At 41.9% G+C, this 19963-nt stretch overlaps 1 protein-coding gene across 1 annotated transcript; it reads left to right on the top strand.

The window, feature by feature from the left end:
* Positions 1-10323: 10323 nt before the first annotated feature.
* Positions 10324-12970, top strand: BTG1 (BTG anti-proliferation factor 1). Its single transcript, XM_042816072.1, has 2 exons — positions 10324-10665; positions 11678-12970. The coding sequence occupies exons 1-2, from the start codon at positions 10518-10520 to the stop codon at positions 12040-12042; spliced, it is 513 nt and encodes a 170-aa protein (XP_042672006.1). The 5' UTR covers positions 10324-10517; the 3' UTR covers positions 12043-12970.
* Positions 12971-19963: the final 6993 nt, after the last annotated feature.

Genomic DNA, 19963 nt, shown 5'->3' with positions numbered 1-19963 from the left:
ACAGGTCATGAACGATGTGAAGGAAAAGAAAATTACATTTATCAAGTTAAAATTTCTAAACCATTCAGCACAGTAAACAACGTAGTAAAACCTTATCCTTTTTCCACAGAAATCCAGAGCAAAGTTCAGAAGAAAGTGTACTGAATCTGAGCAGCACATAAAGTGGCAAACAACTCATATAAGTGCATAACAACGCACTATACTACAAGCGCAGGAAGGCTTGGTCACCTTTTCAATGAGTTGGTGCAAATGTTATATAATCAGTGAGGAAGTTAAAAATGACATAGCCATAAAAATACTTTGAGAGAACTCACAGCAGTTATAAAACAGAAGTATTCCACTGCCTTTGTTTCATTTGCTTCAGAAATGAGTACATGCAAAATTCACCTCCACCCTCCATTAAATATCTGCTTGGTTTCCAATCTTTGGAGTTAATGAACAACAACATTGCATTTTTTATGTGCCTATCCATAACCATATTTACTATTTACATTTTTTATGTCTTCATCTTCATAGAAGAGGGTGTTTACTTTTATCAGGAATAGTAAAACTGGTTTGGCTTTGTTCTGAAACCTCCGCTGATGACATAAGCATTTCTGCAGCCAGTGTTACTACTTTATAGCTGAAGCGGGGAAAGAACAGAAAGTTTCTGGCATTTACAAACATGAGGTCAAAGTAATCTGACGCAAATTCAGAATAGACTTAAACTCACGGTTATGAAATGTGTGTTGTATCAAACGCACCATGAGCAGGCAACAAGCAAAATTCTGCACCCCAAGAGCGTGAGATTCTTCACACAGTCAAAGCACTCTGAGGTACTGAGCCCCCCTGGCTGTTGTGTTAGTGTGAGGGTTGTAACCACTCTTATCTTCAAACCTCAACTGACTGAAATTCATCCTCGCTATAGTTTTGGTCATTGGCTGGAATACCGAGGACACGTCAACAAAGCACAGAAGTAAGACTGGATTTGTAATTTTAACACTCCGTTTTGCGTTGAAATTTCTGCAGTAGTCTATCAATTTAAAACATGTATTTAAAAAATGCAGTTTTCAATTTCTTACTGTATTTCTTACTGTAAATTCCACTACCTCAAAAAGAAGACCAGTTTTCAGGTAATATCAGCTATTTCTAAGTCATTTTTATATAAACTAATGACTTTGCCTTTGGTACAAAGTAGGAAATTGCACCACTTATGGCCAGATCAATTCCCCCAGGTCTGCAGCAACAGAGGGAGCTTTCTCCCGATCACTTCTGACCATCCCTAGCCATTCCTTGGACATCCCTGACCATCCCTAGTAATTTCTTATAGACCCCTGACCATTTCTTTATGCTGTCATATGAATACAGAAAATCCAGGGGACATGCACCCACACTTAGCAGCAGCTTTGAACAGTTCTCCTGGAATATTCTGTATTACTGTTGTTTCCTTTTTACTTTGAAACTGAAGAGTCTGGGTGCTGGCAGCACCAGTTTTGGCATGGCCCTTGAAGCCATGCTGTCTGGTAGATGAGACAGAACCTCCGATCTGGTGGGAGGAGATGACTCTGCAGGAAATACCCTACAGCTCCAGGGTAACAAAACTGAGTGGAAACAATGAAGGCATGTCTATGCAGAGGAAAGGAATGCGATGAAGACATTCCCTGTCTTCACCTCAAACATGTTGGTTTCTTTGTATGAAGCAGAGCAGTTTTGGGGCCTGAGCTGGCTGCAGTGGTGTGGCATCAGAGTGGGGCCGAGACAGCTGGTGGGGTTCCGCCTGCTTATGATGCTGTGTACCAAGGGACAAATAATGCTCTTGTTTCACAGCGTGGATGGGCATGGCTTTAACACTCCCTTCCCCTGTTACCTTGCTCCCCCTCCACTTACTCCTAGCTGGATTGTTGGGCAGAAGACACTCAGGTGAAAAAATTGTTGCTCCAAAGATATTATATAGAACTGCAGAGGATGCTCTATGTAACTGTTGTTTCTCTCACATACTTTTTTGTAAGTCAGGCTTTTATGAAGCATTGCATTTAAAAATAAATCATGTTGTAAAAACAAAATTCATGCAATCTCATAAAAAAATTAAAATTGAATTACAACGTAGAAAATAAAAGGCAAGAAGAAGTACTGGAACAGTAGGTTCGTCCTCTGCAAGCTCAGGCTCTTGTATTAATGCACACGTAGTTGTGAAGAAAATGGCTTTCTGTCTTTGCCTGTGTGTTAGATCCTGCTGGAACACTCTGTTCCCTGCTCCGAGGAACACTTAACGCTGCTCGAAACATGTGTACCCGGCGCTACATGGAAGAATCGAGCGGCTCCTCCCACACAGCCCGGCGCATCTCCTTCCTATTGTAAGAGGGGTATCAAGCAGCTTTTTGTTCCTCTGGCTCTGGGAATAAAGCAGAGACAAACATAGGGAAGTGAAAGGGGGAACGGTCACTGCTTCAAGGTGGTGCTGAAAGCAGGATTCTGAGATTCATCAATGCTACGCTTTTTTAAAATTTAATTAGAAAACTGTGGATTTTTTTTTTTTTTTTTTTTAATTACGTCTGTTTGAGACATCTGGTTACTCTAAATCAGAACTAATGGCCTAATTTTACTGAGGTGCATGCTTCTGCTCTTTCTGCTGTCAAGATCTTTATTTTCATTTGGGTTAGGCTTTTCTGACTACTTCTAAAAACAATGGAGGCAACAATCCACGCTTTTTGGTGAGATACAAGCACATCACTGTTTGTGCTTGTATTTGGGACTGTCCCCTACCATTTCCAGTGCTATTATGCACACTTATAACATATGTAATCTTACATTCTTAAAAGTCAGTTCTTGTGCTCACCAAAACATAAAATTGTAACCCAGTGTTTTGTCTTTTTTTTTTTTTTTTTTTTTTTTTTTTTAGGAATTGGCCGCTTATAGGCAATATAGGACAAAGCAGGTTCCTCAGTTTATGGTACATCTCTCAGAATGGAAAAAAAAAAAGCAACAAGCAGGTAATGTAAGCTCTGAGATGAAAGGTCCTGGATCATGTGCCCAAACATCACCATCCTGTTCACTTGGAATAGCATGGATGCTCTCATCAAAGTCAGGAAGATTACTCTCAAGAGTGAATTTAGGAAAACAAGTTACTGAGTGTTAGGTTTGCTCACTGCTCTTGGGGAGAGAGTTGCATGGGGGAAGACAAACAAAACATTAATATCAAGCACGTAACACATAATGCAATCCTTTTATAGGAAATAATGACTATGTATTCACACAGGTATGTTTGAAGTCTTCACACATAAGTACAGTTGATGTAGTATATAGGCAAATATACATTACAAATCAAATAAAAACAGTCAATGCCATTTTTTTTGAAGGATTTTCATCTGATTGTAACCAGAACATCTATCAGTGCTCAAAGCAAGGTAATACACAGACTCTCAACATGATATTCCCTCAGACTGTCAAATCTGTCCAAGAAAACTAATTATATTAATTTTGCCCTGAGAATCACAGGTGAAATTTATGTCTGAGACTGATTAAAAGGCCCAAGTTAATACCATTGAAAGAAAAGAAAAAGCTGTAATGGGAGCAGTGCCATGACTACAAATGATAATGAAAAAAAGAATAAGTTGCACTAAGAGTTGGCTAGAAAATGACTGATTAGCGTCTGCTTTTATAGCAGTGTATTCATTGCATTATATTCAAGATTTAGATACAACAGACCACAATGAAATCACAGAGAAGTAGCCAATCTGAAATCAGTTGTCCTTTGTAGACAGATCCTGCTCTGAATGAAACATGCAGGAACATGTGCTTACAACCAAAAAAATCACATCCAGCTTTGGCAGAAGGAAAATATGGCCACAATCTCACATCACACTCTTTATTTCCTACTTGTGCCAGAAAAAGCTGAGTTTGTGAATCAGAGGTGTATGTCTATCTACATATTGCAATAACCATTTTACTCTTTCTTCTGCCTCAACAAGAGAATAGTGGGCAATCTCTTTTGCTATCTGATCTCCAGTGCTGCTGTTGCAAAGTTTCCATTTTGCTATTCTGAAGTACCTTTGAGACAGGCAGATTTACTGAAGGTTCATTGTTATTACTTCAAGTCCCTTCCAAATAAGCCATCCGTCTGAAAATCTATCACATTTCCAAATCACAAACATGAATAAAGCTGCTCAAGCAATTTTTATGACATAACTGGAAAAGTGATTATTTTTCTGGATATTTCAAAGGATTTTTAAAAACGTGTCTGGGTTTTTTAACCACATCATTAAGTACATAAACTGCAAATCCTAAGGAAAAATGAATGCAGTAACAGGATCAATATACAGTTTCCTTAAAATCTTCAACTATCTTAATGAAAGTTTATACTTAAAATCTGCAGACAGTTTGATTCTAAAGCAAAGGAAATATTGCTATAAAACTACCATTAAAATCCACATAATCTGTAGTGGACTCTTTACAGCGTGGAGCTATGTTCTGAAACTGCTACATTTCTAAAAACCATGCTCAGATGTGTTTGGATGGATCAGATGTTTGGATGCCAATTCTGTGAGCAAGCATTAGGCAAAGCACCATGTTACAATCCATAATGATTCTGCTGTCCTTAATGTAGTAGCTGGTAAGCTTCATCTAAACTGTACTATCGTGTCCCTGCTGTTGATTTCATGCCTGGGTTGTCCTTCTCCCAGCAGACTGCCCCTGCCTGCTCTCCCTTCGCCTGACCATGGTGGTACCAACAGCCCCATGCTGACCCACAGAACCTGTTTGGGCAGGCAACAGTGCAAAAGTCCACAAACGGCCCCTACAGAGAAGGCAGTTTTCATATTATTTCAGGATTTCTTAAAGCAATACCGTAGCCCAGAAAACTCTGGGAATCAGAGAGTTATACACAAATCTATTTATCTTCACTTCCATCCCAGGTGCACCATGAAAAATGATAAAAGAGGCAAAAACTTGGAATTTGAGCTGATACAATGTTATTGTTTGAATACAGTATGATAACAAATGGTTAAATCAGTCTCAATATAAAAACTCCTTTCACCTTAATATTATTGTTAATAACTTTCCCATGCAGAGTTGCAATCTCTGACTATTTATCTCATCTGTATTAGCCTCTCCTGTTTTATTCATAAGTACATACAAATGAAAAAATGGATGCATAATATTGGTTATGTGCAACTCTGGGTTGCGAGGAGCTCTTTATTGACAAGCTTTCAAATAACCTGCTTCTATTGTCATCTTAAATTTTTGTTGTTATTGGATCCAAACGATGATTGCTTTGCTAAAAACAAGCACCACATTTGCTGCTGCACCTGCTATTATCCCACCTGAAAAAGAATCACCTTTGCAATAAGACCAGAATACTACTATTTTCTGAATTTTCTTTTTTGTATTACATGTTCATGGTATCACAAATTGTTTGCTGAACTCAAAGGAATACAATTGGAAAACACTTCTCATGAACCTGTCCTTGCTGGATTCTGCTTTCTTCTACTTGAGGCTCACGCCACAAGGAGAATTTTCGCTGTGAACACTGCCCTTTGAAACCACCAAGCAAGTATTTTTCTGTACAGAATATGTCCAGAACCTGCTATAGATAGAACTAACACTGACTGCATCCCCTGCACCCCAAGCCTTCCCAACCCTCTCACGCTCCCCACAGTGCTGGAGGTGCATGATAAGTGATTGCCGAGTGCAGAATGGGACTCTGGCTGAGCTGCCTTGTCCCACTGGCTGCAAAGAGACTTCTTGTGGGAGAAGTGGTTTGAGGGATTCAGTGCCTGATGAAACAGGCCAGAAATGCAGTTTGTGTATGTGTAGGCATGCTGGAGGGAAAGGGAGGTTCCCAGTGTGGTCGCATTCAGACTTTGCCTTTCTCTGACTCACATTAGTCTATCTTAAGTTTTCAAAGCCAAGACTGCTCCATTCTGGAAGAATATAACTGGCTTCTTCACCCCTAGACATTTTGAGGATAAAACTGTGGTTACTTTCAATGTTGTAATGCCAAGCTGAGAGAAGGGCCTCTGCAACCAGAGCCCCACTGCACAGTGCCTCTTTGCAAGTGCGCTCCGCCGATGACACATTTCTGAGCCCAGGCACAAACCTAATCATGTCCTGTGATAGCAAAATACAAAGGGCATCCTGCTCTCAGGGTCCAGTCTTAGGCAAAAAAAACGCAAAACCTTATTAAATCCCCACAGGCCCAACATGCCCCTTGACAGGAACCTCAGCACATTCACCAGTAGTGGGGTAGCCCAAATGTTTCTGTCCCATTTTAAAAAGATTCACGGGGCCAAAGTCTTTCCAAGAAGGACTCCAGAACCTCTGTGGCTGGATGGAGGCCTCACTGGAAACTTTGCAGGACAAAGTGGGAGCCCTTGGCATGGCGCTGGGGCTCTGGGGAAGCTGCACATGGATACGCAGTGCTGGACACAAACCCTACAAACTTCTGTCTCTGGAACAGAAATTCAGTGTTCCCTCAGACTTTCCTACATTTCTTTATTCTGTCAAGAATACTTCCCCAAACAGGAAGATTATCTATACTGCACATACAGCGCATTTATTTTCATAAACAAGTATGCATTAGTTCAGGTTCTAGAACCAGAACAAATTAAAAAATCAAGTAACTCTCATTCTTCTTCTTTGAATTCTTGGATCTTCTCACTTACCATGAAGTGCATTCCATAGTTTCCTTCAGAAAAAGCTGGGAAACGAGCATGTTGCAATAGTTACAGGGTGTGTACGTAAATAGGGGGCACAGATAAAAGTTGTATTTGTATTACTTGTTTCCAAGATGACAGAACTCCTAAAATGCTGGGCTCCCACCAAACCAATAGTGAGAAACAGTGCTTGCAAAGACAACATGAAAGAAATGTTGTAAAGGTTGCAGTGTATTGCTTAAAAGTTAGGAAATATCAGAAGCTGGGTTGCCAGTACAACCTTAACTCAACCCTTCTGTGCACATTATGATGCAGTCTTTAATTATATGATCACAAACTCTTTTCTTTATTTTCTCTCCCTAGGGCCACTGCTTCATTTAAAGTATCAGATCAGATGAATAAGGCAGTTGTTAAATGTTTGCATTCATCCCCTTCAGTGCCTTGCTGTCAAGGTATCCGTGAGCGTCTTGTATTACTGACCAAGCTTCCTCCTCTATGTCTGGAGATGCCAGAGCAGAGACGAACACCTGTACACGTTCCCCAAGATGTACTGGTGCTAAAAAAGTTTAGAGCGAAATAGTAGGTCAGTAAAACACGTTGGTATTCTGGCAGGAAGCTAAGGAATAAACCAGCAGCCATCCTAAGGTATAACCGGCTTCTCTGGTGTTCTCCACTGAAGTCTTATCAAGGAAAGTCAGCTTTCCCTGATGTTGTGAGCTGTATGCCAAAGACTTCATCATCACTAACAGCATGCATACTTTAAAGATGAGGATCTCTGGGAGCATTTCTCAGACAGGAAGCAGCACCAGCTGCTTTCCTATTCTCCCATAGCACTGAGATGGAGGCAGGCTTGGCCAGACTGGGAAAACAAGACAGTTCTCTGCAAAAGCAGCTCCTGGCACCTTGCTCCCTCCTACGGCCTGGGACGGGGTTCTGCTGGTGGGCATCTCATAGAACCTTACTCTTAAAGTTACATTTGAATTCCTTGCTGGCTTTGCAGGAAGAACACCAGGGTAGTTCATTCCTCACTAGCAGACTGGAATCTGCACAGCCATTTATTCATTCATAGACAAGGCCTTCTTTTTACAGGCTGTAACTGTCTGGAAGTAACAGAAACTAACAGAACTTCTTGATTGGCAAATGGTCTGAGTTTAATAACTTTGCAGGACATTTGAAGGAAATCTTTACATTTCTTTCCCTATCACAGAGTGTGAGATAAGGAGCATGCTACCATTTTCTTCATGCAAAATTCAAAGGGGATGATTCAAACCCGATCTGCACAGCCTTGCTGTCCATAACAGCTGTGCTGTGATGAGGAGAGCTTGTTAAACCTGTTTGGGGGTGCACCTGCATAAGACAACTTATCTACACTAGAGTCTCTGAAACTCCTCCTGAGCTTGATTCTATTTGGAACTAAGCAAGAGAAATGAGAAATTGGCCCAGATGAAGCTCAGATCCAAAAAAAGGTGGCAAGTGCTATGCTCATGCTATGCTCTTTTCTGTTGAAGTACTTTCAGTAGTTATTTTTTCATAATCGCGATGCTGATTTTGCACAAGAACAAAGGGCCAATGGACCTCACTGTGAAGGAAAATCATCTGCTGCTTTGAGGCTTGAAAAAGAACAGCAAATTCCAAGCTACGAACAGGTCAAAAATGGCTGCTCTGAATGCACTTTACATACTCTGGGGAAGCAATGGGGAAGAAGGGATAGTTAGCATCTGCGGAGAACCAAGAAGAGGGTCAGTTTGTCAGCTCCTCCCTCCTCATAGGACAGGACAGCTCATGGATCATTAATGCGATATACAGAGGTTAGTGGGGGAACAACAGATGAGACTGTGCTCTAAAACCTACACCAAGATTTTTAGCATGCAGTAAAGCTGTGGATTTAAGCTCCCAGGATTATCTCTTGAAGGTGTTTTGCACATCTCCCTTGTGTATAGACAGTCAGAGTGATAGTCCCTTGAGACAGAGGCTCTGAGATAAATAGCTCACGAGTGCAGAAAAAAATACAGTGCTATTCAGATTCATCCCTAACGCCGCACAAGCAAAAGCGGTGTATTTTTATCATCTATTTAAATTATTATTACTGATAAAGAAATATTAGGACTTTTCACGCGTCCTTAATGGTTGGATATCTGATCTCTGACTGCAAATGCTGTACATGTAAATACATCATATATACAAAAACAAGCATTTTATTTGCACCTTTGCATAAGGGCAGTGTATATGCCCAAGGGGACAAATGAATTTTCCATCAATGAAGCTAACACTTTGTACTTCTAACAACAACAACAAAAACCCAAAAAACAAAAATACAGAATTTCTGCTGCTGCTTTTATCTCTCCTGTGCAAAAAGGAGAAGCATAGCACTGGGGAGACTGCAGCTTCACCCTATTCTTGGCCACTGCCAGGTAAGTAACATGCTCCAGCCTTGCCAACCAGCCCATGTTACCCCCATGCAAAGCAAGCAATCCAAAGGCTGGGATAACTGCAAGTAAGAATCACAGAATCACTGAATCGTTTTGGTCGGAAGGGACCTTAAAACATCCAGTTCCATCCCTCTGCAGTGGGAGGAACTTAAACAGATCACGCTGTGCAAGGCTCCATCCAATTTGACCTTCAACACGGCCAACTCCATGAATGAGGCACCCATAGCTTCCATGGGCAACTTGTGCCACTGCCTCACAGCTTTTCAAGTAAAGAACCGCCTCCTACTCCCTGACCTAAATCCCATATATTTTAAAATCACTCCCCCTGGCCCTGTCGCTATCAGTCCATGCACCAAGTGTCTTCCCCTCATGTTTATAAGCTCCTTTCAAGTAGTGGAAGGCTGCAGTGGGGCCTGCCGGGAGCCTCTCGTCTCCGGACTGCACAAAGGAAAGACATGCTTTTTAGCAGCGCACAGGAAACGCCTGCAAGACCAAAACGGGTACTTCTGGGCGCCCAGGGCTGCGGTCCGGCCCCGTGGGAAGGCTCTTCCCACGAAGAGCAGCGTGCCTTTCGGCTCGGTCCCCCGGACCGCCCAACAGCGTGGCTTCGCTCCTTTTCCCCCTGCAGGGAGCCCCTCGGGGCACTAAGGGCACGCTCAACAGAGGGCAGAGCAGCAACGGGACCACAGGCTGGGACGCCGGTACCCACCGCAGCTCCAAGGGAAGAAGGGGGAGAGCTGCCGCGGGCAGCGGGGAACAGCAGGCCCCGCGCGGGGACAAGCCCGCAGTCACGCCGGGGGACGTGCCCGAAGACGTGTCCGAGCACGCGCAGCGAGCGCCCCGCCGGCACCGCCGCCGCCTGCGCGCTCACACCTCCCCACTCCCTGTGCCGGCCCGGGCCGCCCCATGCTGACGTGTCGCTGCTCTCCCCAGATACAGCGCGAGGCCGAGCCCAGCGCCGCGCGTTTGCGCTGCCGCTGTCTGCACGGCGCCCGGGGGCGGAAGGAGGCCCCCCGCACAGCGCGCACCCCGCGTCCCGTCGCGCGCGCCCCCGCTCTATTTGTTTACAACCGATTACGTCACCCCCCCGTCTCCAGGCGCCGCCTTCCATCCGCCGTCACGATGGTGCGATCGTCCGATTGGCTGCGCCGCGCCCCCGGCGCTGCGACGTCGCTTCCGGCCGGCCGTAGCTATAAGAGGCGGCGGGAGGCGCTCGGCTCCCTTCGCCCTTCTCAGCAGGAGATGCGTGGAGTGCTGCCGCGGCCGCCGCCGTTGCTGCCGCCGCCCCCCTGCCGCAGGAGGAGGAGGCGGAGGCTGCCGCCCCCGGGATGTGATCTGGGTACCGCCACCCATTCCTCACCCAGTTAAAGCCGCTCGCGCTCCGCTCCGTTCGCCCGCCGCCCCGTCCGGGTGCCCGCCGGCCGCCCCGGAGAGCTGGCTGCCGGCCGTCGCCGCCTCCATGCATCCCGCCCTGTACACCCGGGCCAGCATGATACGCGAGATCGCCGCGGCCGTGGCCTTCATCTCCAAGTTCCTGCGCACCAAGGGGCTGATGAACGAACGGCAGCTGCAAACCTTCAGCCAGAGCCTGCAGGAGCTGCTGGCAGGTGAGGGCGGCGGGAGCCGCGCCTCCCGCGGGGCCGGAAAACCGAGCCCGGGCCCCGCCGCGCCCCGCCGGTGGCGGTCGAGGGGGGGGGGTGTGGGGGCGGCGGGGTCTGCTGGCGCCGTTCGGCACTGCCGCGTCGCTCCCCGGCGGAGGGGGCTGTAAACAAAGCGCTCCTGGCGCGGTGCGCTCACCCCCCGCGCACATCCCGCAGACAAAGCGCTCGGAGCAACCCGCGCTTCCAGCTCCAGCCGTCCCGTGTCCGGCAGGGAAAATGTTCCTAAATGGCTCTTTTGTCGAGTGAAATAGACTGTGTGACTCAGTTCCTCTTCTGGGAACGTCTTATACTCGCCCTAAAAGTCGGGTTGGGAGTAAATACCGATAATTTTCTCGCTGCCCCGTAGGGCTGGTAACACCCAACTCGTGTCCTAGGCTGCCTGGCGGTGGCTGGTACTCGTGCCACAAGTGGTTGCAGGGTGCTGGGTGGGATAGAACTCCGAAGGTAAGTTAAGCTGTAGATCTCACATGGGAAAGTAGTCTGGAAAGATAGTTGGGGTGAAGAACTTGAGCCCATAAATGTCGTCCAGTTGTTTTCCTGATCATTTTTAGGTGCTCTTAGAATTTGAAGAATTAAGGCATGGGCATAATTGCAAAATTTATGCTGAAAAGGTGCTTCTCGGTTCATGGTGCTTTTCAAAGTGCTTTGTAAGCACTTTGTTATAGTCGTTTTGATGAATACCAGGAAGTTGTTTCGCTCCTTTCAGATGGCAGACATTGTTCTCTGTATGGTAACACAAAACAATAAGCGTACATGAGTGCTCCCGATGGGATGCTGCACTTCTGTAAATCATCGCAGAGAGAGACCACAATGATATTCCAAATCAGCTGATCCTAAAATAAGCATCTCGACACCTACAGTTGTGAAACTTTGTAAGACAACAGTAATCAGTGTGCACTTTTTTGAATGCAGAATTAAGGAGGATAATCTTTTTTTTTTATTTTATTTTATTTTATAGAACATTATAAGCACCACTGGTTCCCAGAAAAGCCATGCAAGGGATCAGGTTACCGATGTATCCGGATCAACCATAAAATGGATCCTCTCATTGGACAGGCAGCACAGCGGATTGGATTGAGCAGTCAGGAACTGTTCCAGCTTCTTCCGAGCGAACTCACTCTATGGGTTGACCCGTATGAAGTGTCCTATCGTATTGGAGAGGATGGCTCGATCTGTGTGCTGTATGAAGCTGCACCAGCAGGAGGTAGCCAAAATAACACCAACATGCAAATGGTAGACAGCAGAATAAGCTGTAAGGAGGAACTTCTCTTGGGCAGAACTAGCCCTTCCAAAAGCTACAATATGATGACTGTATCGGGTTAAGATATAGTCAGTGGATGGATCACCTTAAAATGGATGGATAAGTTTGGTTTTTACTTTGGGTGGGCACCTCTAGGGGATGGATTATGGAATTTAAACCATGTCACAGCTGTGAAGATCTGGCACACGTTAGAGTGGTATTCTTTAAAGTGACAGTGCCATAGTTTGGACAGTACCTTTCAGTGATTTAATAGCCTGTGAGTCAAAATGATTACAACTTGCTAGGGAGTGAAGAAGATCTAGGAAGGGTCAGTTTCTCCAAGACATCTTACTTAATTTCTACACCAATTCTTTCGACTCCAATCTGTATTTATAAAGTGATTCTCTGCAGTATGTCTTGCAGAGTCAATTTGCACTATTACATTTATTAATTGTTAGCATTTTTGGCAGCTCAGTAACAAGACTTACTGTTATGAACACAGTAGTACTGGAAATTTTATCTTTCAGACTTTTACCTAGCACTTACAACTGTGTATAAATGTACATAAGATAAACTAGTAAGTATGACCTGGGGAAATGGTCAGATCTTTACATTGGCCTCAGAAGTAGCAAGTGATCAGAGTTTGCCATGGCAACAGGCTTTAAAAAAAGACCATATAAAGACACTGTCTGAACTGTGGTGTTAGCACCAGCCAGCTATCTGTACATTTGCTAGCTTGTAGTTTTCTAAGACTGAGTAAACTTCTTATTTTTAGAAAGTGGAGGTCTGGTTTGTAATTTCCTTGTTCTTAATTGGGTAAAAGTCTTTTCCACAAACCACCATCTATTTTGTGAACTTTGTTAGTCATCTTTTATTTGGTAAATTATGAACTGGTGTAAATTTGTACAGTTCATGTATATTGATTGTGGCAAAGTTGTACAGATTTCTATATTTTGGATGAGAAATTTTTCTTCTCTCTATAATAAATTGTTTCCTATCTTGGCATTTTAATTAATCTCTTGTCGTGATTACACAGGACCAGTTAAACTATTTTTGTCTCACAGTAGATGTAAAATAGGTACTACAAAGGATTGAAAGTATCACTGGCACCATGACACTAGGGAACACTCGATGCAGGCATGGATTGATGAAGACCTCGCTGTATATAAGTGCTTGGAAAGTTTAAGGGAACACAATGATTTACATGTCATTTTAAAACTTAAAATGAGTCCATGTGGAAGCAACTCCAGGGCCAATAATTCCAGGATATGAGGAAAAGGTACAGAAATAACATCCACCAAAGATGACTTGACTAAATCCAGAGGATTAAAGTTTACTTGGCTTCCTGATGAAGGATCTAGCAAAACTAAATGTCCATTTTGACCTACTTGCTCACAAGTTTTCAGTTGCTCCTTGATGGATTCCCTGCTCATTAAGAGTTTTTGGGACAAATGTCCCTTAGCTTTACGAGCAGGTTAACCACTCTACAGAAAAGGTTGCTCGCCTTTTGCTTTCTTCAGATGCAAGACTTTCACTTTAGAAATCATTAAGATGGGATTCAACAAAAGGTATGTAGATCTTTTTTTCCCAAACTTAAAAGATTGGTTGAGGCAAAGTGAGAAGCCCATATTTAAATGGGTTTTCAAAGTTAATGAGTGATGTGGAGACGTGATTCACTTAAGCACTACACTAATGCCATTTGTATACTTAGTTACACTTGAGAGAAATTCCTTACCACTTTATTTACACTTGTTAAAGTGCTGGAGTGAAGCTTGAGAAGAACTTTCTGTTCCTTATCTCCTGTGTACTTTGTTCTGTGTGCATTTAATAAAAGGCCTACCCAAGTTGGTCACTTATGTTATGAGAGTAAGTGCTTTTGCACTGAAGGAAAAGAAAACAATCATTACTTGCCACCTTGCTTTCTTATGGGCAGGACTGAACTTCAGAGTTGCAGTGTGTTGCAGCAGGTCCTACAGGAGTATGAGGCTTTACAATACAGTAATAGTGATGTTTTGCGTCCAGTTCAAATGATTGTGTAAGCAAAACCTAAGGCTAAACTGTCTTATTTCTCCTAATTTCTTTCCCACAGTTTTTTTGAAAGTTCAGCTTTACAAATACATATGTAGGTCATGGTAAAAAAAAAAAAAAAAAAAAAAAAAAAAGTATGTCAACTGTCAGCACTTTAAGGATTGCTATTATATTTCCAATAGTATTGTGTAGAAGGATGGTTTATTAGTATGGATGAGTGCAAGCATAATGGCTACTGAAGCCATGAACTGTAAAGACCTTACCCATCTGGAACTGGTAGTAGTAGATCCATTGTCAAAGCTTAGGAATGAGCTTGCTTTGGGGTACAGACATTACTCATAAGTATACTTGAAATATAATTTCACATCTTTACACCTTAAAAATTACACTTACAAGATGATGCTTCCAAATTGTGAAGTATTTAAGGGATTTATTCAAATAATAAACTTCTTCAAGCGATGCTTCTGTTGCATGACATGGCCGTAGGCAGCATATGCTGTGCCTGCATTGAAAGAAAAAAATAGAGCTTGGCTTCCTGTGAAGCAACATTCAACTTCTATGAAATGTGCTGCTGACTATGCTGGGCTTGGTATGTCATGATGCTCTGTAGTCGTCTTTGCTGTGCAGTAAGAGCAGCAGAAAGATTGGCTATCTAATTGGTCTTTGACACGAGCTGTGTAAATTATGAAAGCATCAGCTGTTGGTACTATCATATTGATAAGTTGAGCATAGCCTTGCAAGCCAGCAAGTGTTCCATCTGTGAGGCTGGTGTGTGACGCTGATCTAAGAATGAGCGTGCTCCCTTAGATGGTTAACATTTTAGTCCTTTTATGGTGGGGTGCTTTCATTCATGGCATGATTTTTTAACTGCAGCTGTAACTAGTAATTGGCACAACCTGTGTCCTCGGTTATTGGGATTTCTTCCAGCTGGAATTTAAATACACCCCAATGTGCACACAATGTGCCCTTGTCTAATTTTAAAAATACTTAACATACTGAGGCAGCAGGGCATAGGAAGGACTCTGAGAGAAATGGAGTAACTGCCAATGCTGTTGCCAATCCTGTGTTTTGATTCAAGTAGAACAAACAGTGCAGTAAGCCGAATGTTTGTCACTTCAGAATTTTATTTAAGTTGCTGTTATGAAACCATGACTCTCATTCTAATGAAAATATCAGAGATGAGAGAAGCATGTTCGAGACTTGCTTGCCAAATGCACGTTAAATAATCTGGACTTTCTTTGCAAGGTACTGAATAATCCTGTTGTTCTGTCAGTGTTCAGCTATGTGCAACTTAATATTAGAACTCATATCCTAGACTTATGTAGCATCTGCTGAAACTTGCCGACCTTTCAGTGAATGTCTTTTTTAAGTATACAATTGCTTCCATGTTTATGCCAGGTGAGCAAATCTTTCTTTTTCTCAGAGGATGCTTCCCCGCTGTGTCATGTGGTGTCAGATCCTGAGTGTACTTTTGTATTTCATGTTCATTAATGATGCTGCTAGAGCAAGTTGTATTATATGTGTTCTTCAGGAATCTTTGGGGTTTTTTTGTTTCTTTTCTCCTTGCAGTTGTGATTTTTTTTTTTGTTCATACCTATTCCACAGATACTCACCTGCTTTAAGCAGTCATTCAGATAATCATTTTTTTCTCCTGTAGGCTTTAGGATCATTCTTAGGTCTGAATAGAGGTTCTAAAGGCTTTCATTAAATTTCTAATAATGCTGATTTTAGTGTTCTACTTTTCTACCAAGTCTACAAGGATTTTCTGGCAGATCTGGTATGATGTGCCTTATAGTGCCACAGGATTTTCTGATGGTTGGTTGGTTGTATCAGGCTACATGAGATCTTGGGAATAAACTACATGGGCACTGTTCTTTTGGGAAGGTACTGTCTTTGGGGTCTACTTCTGTTGATTTTGTATGAACTTGAATAGTTCACAAGATACATATTAAAAAAAATCTAGTCGTCACTAAAGACAACTAGGAATCAGAAGATGGTGCTGTCTCGTGTCATAGTTAATGATGACCATTCTGTATATTCTTGGCTGTGTCAGCCTTAAACAGGTTAAAAGAATGGCTTGAGAGATGATTTTGTAGTGGGGGAACTCCTGCATTAGGACCTTGCAAAACAGTTTACTGATGTGCAAACCATAAAGAATCCAGTTAATGTTCCCAGGGTGGTTAGTTTGTCCTGATGCTTGTAAACATTTCTGTCACCAAATTAAGCAGATGTCACTGAACGTGAACACCAAATCCACATAAGATGTCCTTCTAATTAACCTTGCTTACTTATGCGCTGAGAATATGGTTTCTTGTTATTGCACAGGTTATTTAGCAGTGAATAAAATGAAGAACTTAGCTTCTTTTCTTTACTATCTATGTAAAGCTTATTTCTGAATTTCCATAAATCAAGTAGCACTCTGCATTTTCCAAAGTTTCCTCTATTTGACGTCATAATTTTTAGCAAAAATAAGTTCATATTGGCAGAGGTTGCCACTTGACTGAAGAACATTAAAGCTGTTTTTAGTTTACAGAGCAAAACATGTATAGAGTGGAGATAAATAGCTCTCCTAAAAAGGAATGTATATTTACACATTCTTGGTGTAATAGCAGAGGTTATTTTTACACGTTTTAGATTTACATTCCAATGTGGCATGAAGTGAATACTGTGAAGCAGGATGTTAATTCAGTGGCTTTCAAAGGTTGGTAGAGCAAGCTGGGCTTTGACAGTAAATGCTGTATTAATGGTTAGAAGTGACAATTTCATCAACAAAGGAATTGCAGGGTATAATTAACATCAGTTGCTTTGACACTGTGCTTTAATGTATGGTTTCAACCTTTCTTTCAGTAGCTGTTGGAGAATGCACTGTGACAAATTATTGCTGATACAAAGTAGGTCAACAGTAAAATGGCTGACTTACCATAAATGATCGCATCTGAGTTATTGCGACTTTGTGTCCAGTGGAGCTGCCGTAGTTTTCTGTGCCCTTGTATTTCTGAAACATGCAGCTTTCCCCATCTCCTAACCATTGTTGTCTAAACAAGAAGAACGTTTTGTCCCAGCTGTTCGGGAGAGATCCACGTGACTGGTAGGACTTATGTGTGACAAGAAATACTTGTCATATTGTAGTTCTGTAAATACATAGCTAGCACTGAGAAATGACTCAACTAATGAAAATAAGTGAAATATCACATCTTTGAGTTTTGAGGTGTTCTTCACTGAAAATCTCCCAGGGCAGCACACAAGGAAGGGAAATAGGACTATGATTATATTAAATTCATTTATGCACAGGGAAGAGTTTTCACCCTGTGATTCTCATGATTCTCAGTATCTCATCATGGCTTGCAATGAGCTTTTAAAAGTTTTTGTGAGAGGTGTAGCTTTATTTGATGCTTTTATCTCTTGGATGTCAGGAAATGGCCTCTAGCTTTGCCATTCTCTGGGGCATTGTAAAATCCGGTACAATTGTATTATGTGATGATTATATAACTGAATAAAATGATAAACAACTATTTAATCGGTCAGGATTTTGAGGACGCAGGGGAGGAGAACTTGAGCATTCTTGGAGCAGCCTTGAATATGTGCAAGGAGCTGCAGTATCTGAGGCTCCAAACAACAGGGACAGGGCTGGGGATGCTGCCTGCCTTTCACTGCTGCGTTCCCAGGCTCAGCCCTCAGCCAACTGGCTCCAATGTAGAGCTAGGGCTTAGGTACAGCTTCAAACTCCAAGATCAGCATAAAGACAGATTTCTAGTCCTTATAGTATCATCTGCTGACACTGGTTGCAAATGAGATATTTCAACAGCATGCCCTTGCTGTTCTGCTGTTCTACAAAATTCCATTATTATTGCTTTTTATAACCTAAAACCAACTAATTATGGGTGTCTGCCCTAGTACTCTACTGGCTAGCAAACATGTTCATTAACAGACATCTTGTACTTTGAAAGAATACTGAAAGACAACCTTCACCCATGCATTCTTTCTTTCCAGTGTGAACTTTAAACTCATTTTTGTATGCATACATATACCCAGAGGCACAAATAACTTTCTTTTATAAAGACATATATATGTAATTATTAAAATCTTTTTCAGTGGGTCATCATAACTCCTTGCTTCTAGTGATTTAACTCACAGGTCACTGCAGATGTTCTGAAGATTGTAAATGCACACACATGAGGAAAAATGATTCCTCTTACTTCTGGTTCCTTAATACATTCACATTCTGTTTTGCTGTTTCAATTTTACAAATGTGAATTTGCAGCTCAGCTTTGTTTGTTGACTGAGCAGATTTTCGGAATATTCTGTGCTGCTTAAAAAAAAATTGTTGTCTGAAGGAATATTTGCCATATTTTAATCAGTTTAATATGACTGAAAATAAATTCAGTGCAGCTAAGATACCTTTAGAATCTTAGATTTGTTCATACTAAAGCTTTGTCACACAGGAGACTTCCCAGTAAACAGTCACATGAACCACCAGAAAAAGCTTCATTTCAGTGGAGCTGAGCACCTTTCCCTGCGTAAGTGCACCACAGCAGTTGGTTCTATCTGATATTGTTTGTGTTCGGTGGTGTATGAATTAGAAATTGTTATCCAAGTGTGAAGAGCTCTATATCATATGTGCAAAATAAGATTAAGCTATCCATGTTTGGTACACTTAATGATATAAATTTATACTGGTGGCATTATGTCAACCTTTGCAATTGCTTCACTAAGTTTAACTTGTAATCTTTTCTTTAACCATTGCCTGCTTGCTTCCTTTGTCATTTACAGCCTATATTCTAACTCCCTGGCTTGCAGTCAGTGTAACATCATCTGCATTATAAGCATTCAGATCAGTAGGGAAAAAATGAAGCAGAGGAAATGGCAATATCAGTCTGAATCAGGATGACATTAAAGCAAATAATATGTTTAGTGCCATGTTTGTAAAGGATCTGATTCTGTGTGACTAAGATACTAGAATATGCATTTTGATGTTATTTATCACACTTTATGTGTTTAACCAAGATGAGGCTTTTGTAATATGACTGAGGAAAAGCATGTTGCAAAGATGTAAGTCCTTTTCAGAGGGGCACCTGAGCAAATATATCTGCTTGATTGCTCATGCAAATGTTCTTGTGAATATCTTCAGAGCCTGATTGCAGAAATGACAAGTCCTGCATCTCAAACAGCGGAACACTGGCCGAGTCCTGCAAGTGGTATTTTCCACAGTTATTCAAAAGGAAAAATACATGCGTGTCACTCATGTTTGAAATCATTAGTAGAGTTTACTGAAGTTGAAGAAGTTAATTCCAAGCCAAGCTGACAAGTGTACAAAATGTCTCCTGAATTATCAGACTGATGTAACCCCATGACTAATTCTGCAATTCTTATATGTTGATTTCCTTTTCTTGCCCTTTCTCGGTGCATAATCCTATCTTCAGAAACATCCCTCTGTAATCAGTTTATAATCAGTAGAAGGAAGATTGGATTTTGAATTAGATTTGCACTTTTAGATTCTAAGGGCACAATCTTTGTACTTTCCTAATTTCACCATTATGAGTACCATGAAACCTCTTAACTTATTCATGTGAATACGTCATCTGCCCTTCAGTGTTTTATAGGATCAAGTATGTGTCAAAAGCCTTCTCAATGAGGCAGAAATGTGGTTTTTATTATTTCCATAGGCATTGGAAGGCACATTAAAATCTTTATTATTGACTGAAAAGAATTTTTCCCTTTATTGCAGTAGAATAGAGATAGTGAATAGACTGAAAAGTGAATGCTGCACACATACTGCATCATGATCTCATTCTCAACATGATTGCCTCGGTGTTTGCCTGTTCCAGTGTACGTGAGTCACACTCCAGTATGCGATTTGCTTAAAAGCAATAAATGTCAGCACTTTTATTTACAATCTGAAGATTTAGAACTCAAAGCTTCAACGCTTTTTATGCAGCTATGAAGACTAGAGGCTGTCTTCGCCTTTTTCTTTTAAAT

The sequence above is a fragment of the Centrocercus urophasianus genome, unplaced genomic scaffold, assembly GCF_019232065.1.
Source record: "Centrocercus urophasianus isolate 14NV4802_14NV808 unplaced genomic scaffold, USGS_Curo_1.0 seq_15, whole genome shotgun sequence".
Lineage (NCBI taxonomy): Eukaryota > Metazoa > Chordata > Aves > Galliformes > Phasianidae > Centrocercus > Centrocercus urophasianus.
This window is presented reverse-complemented; position numbering and strand designations above follow the sequence as displayed.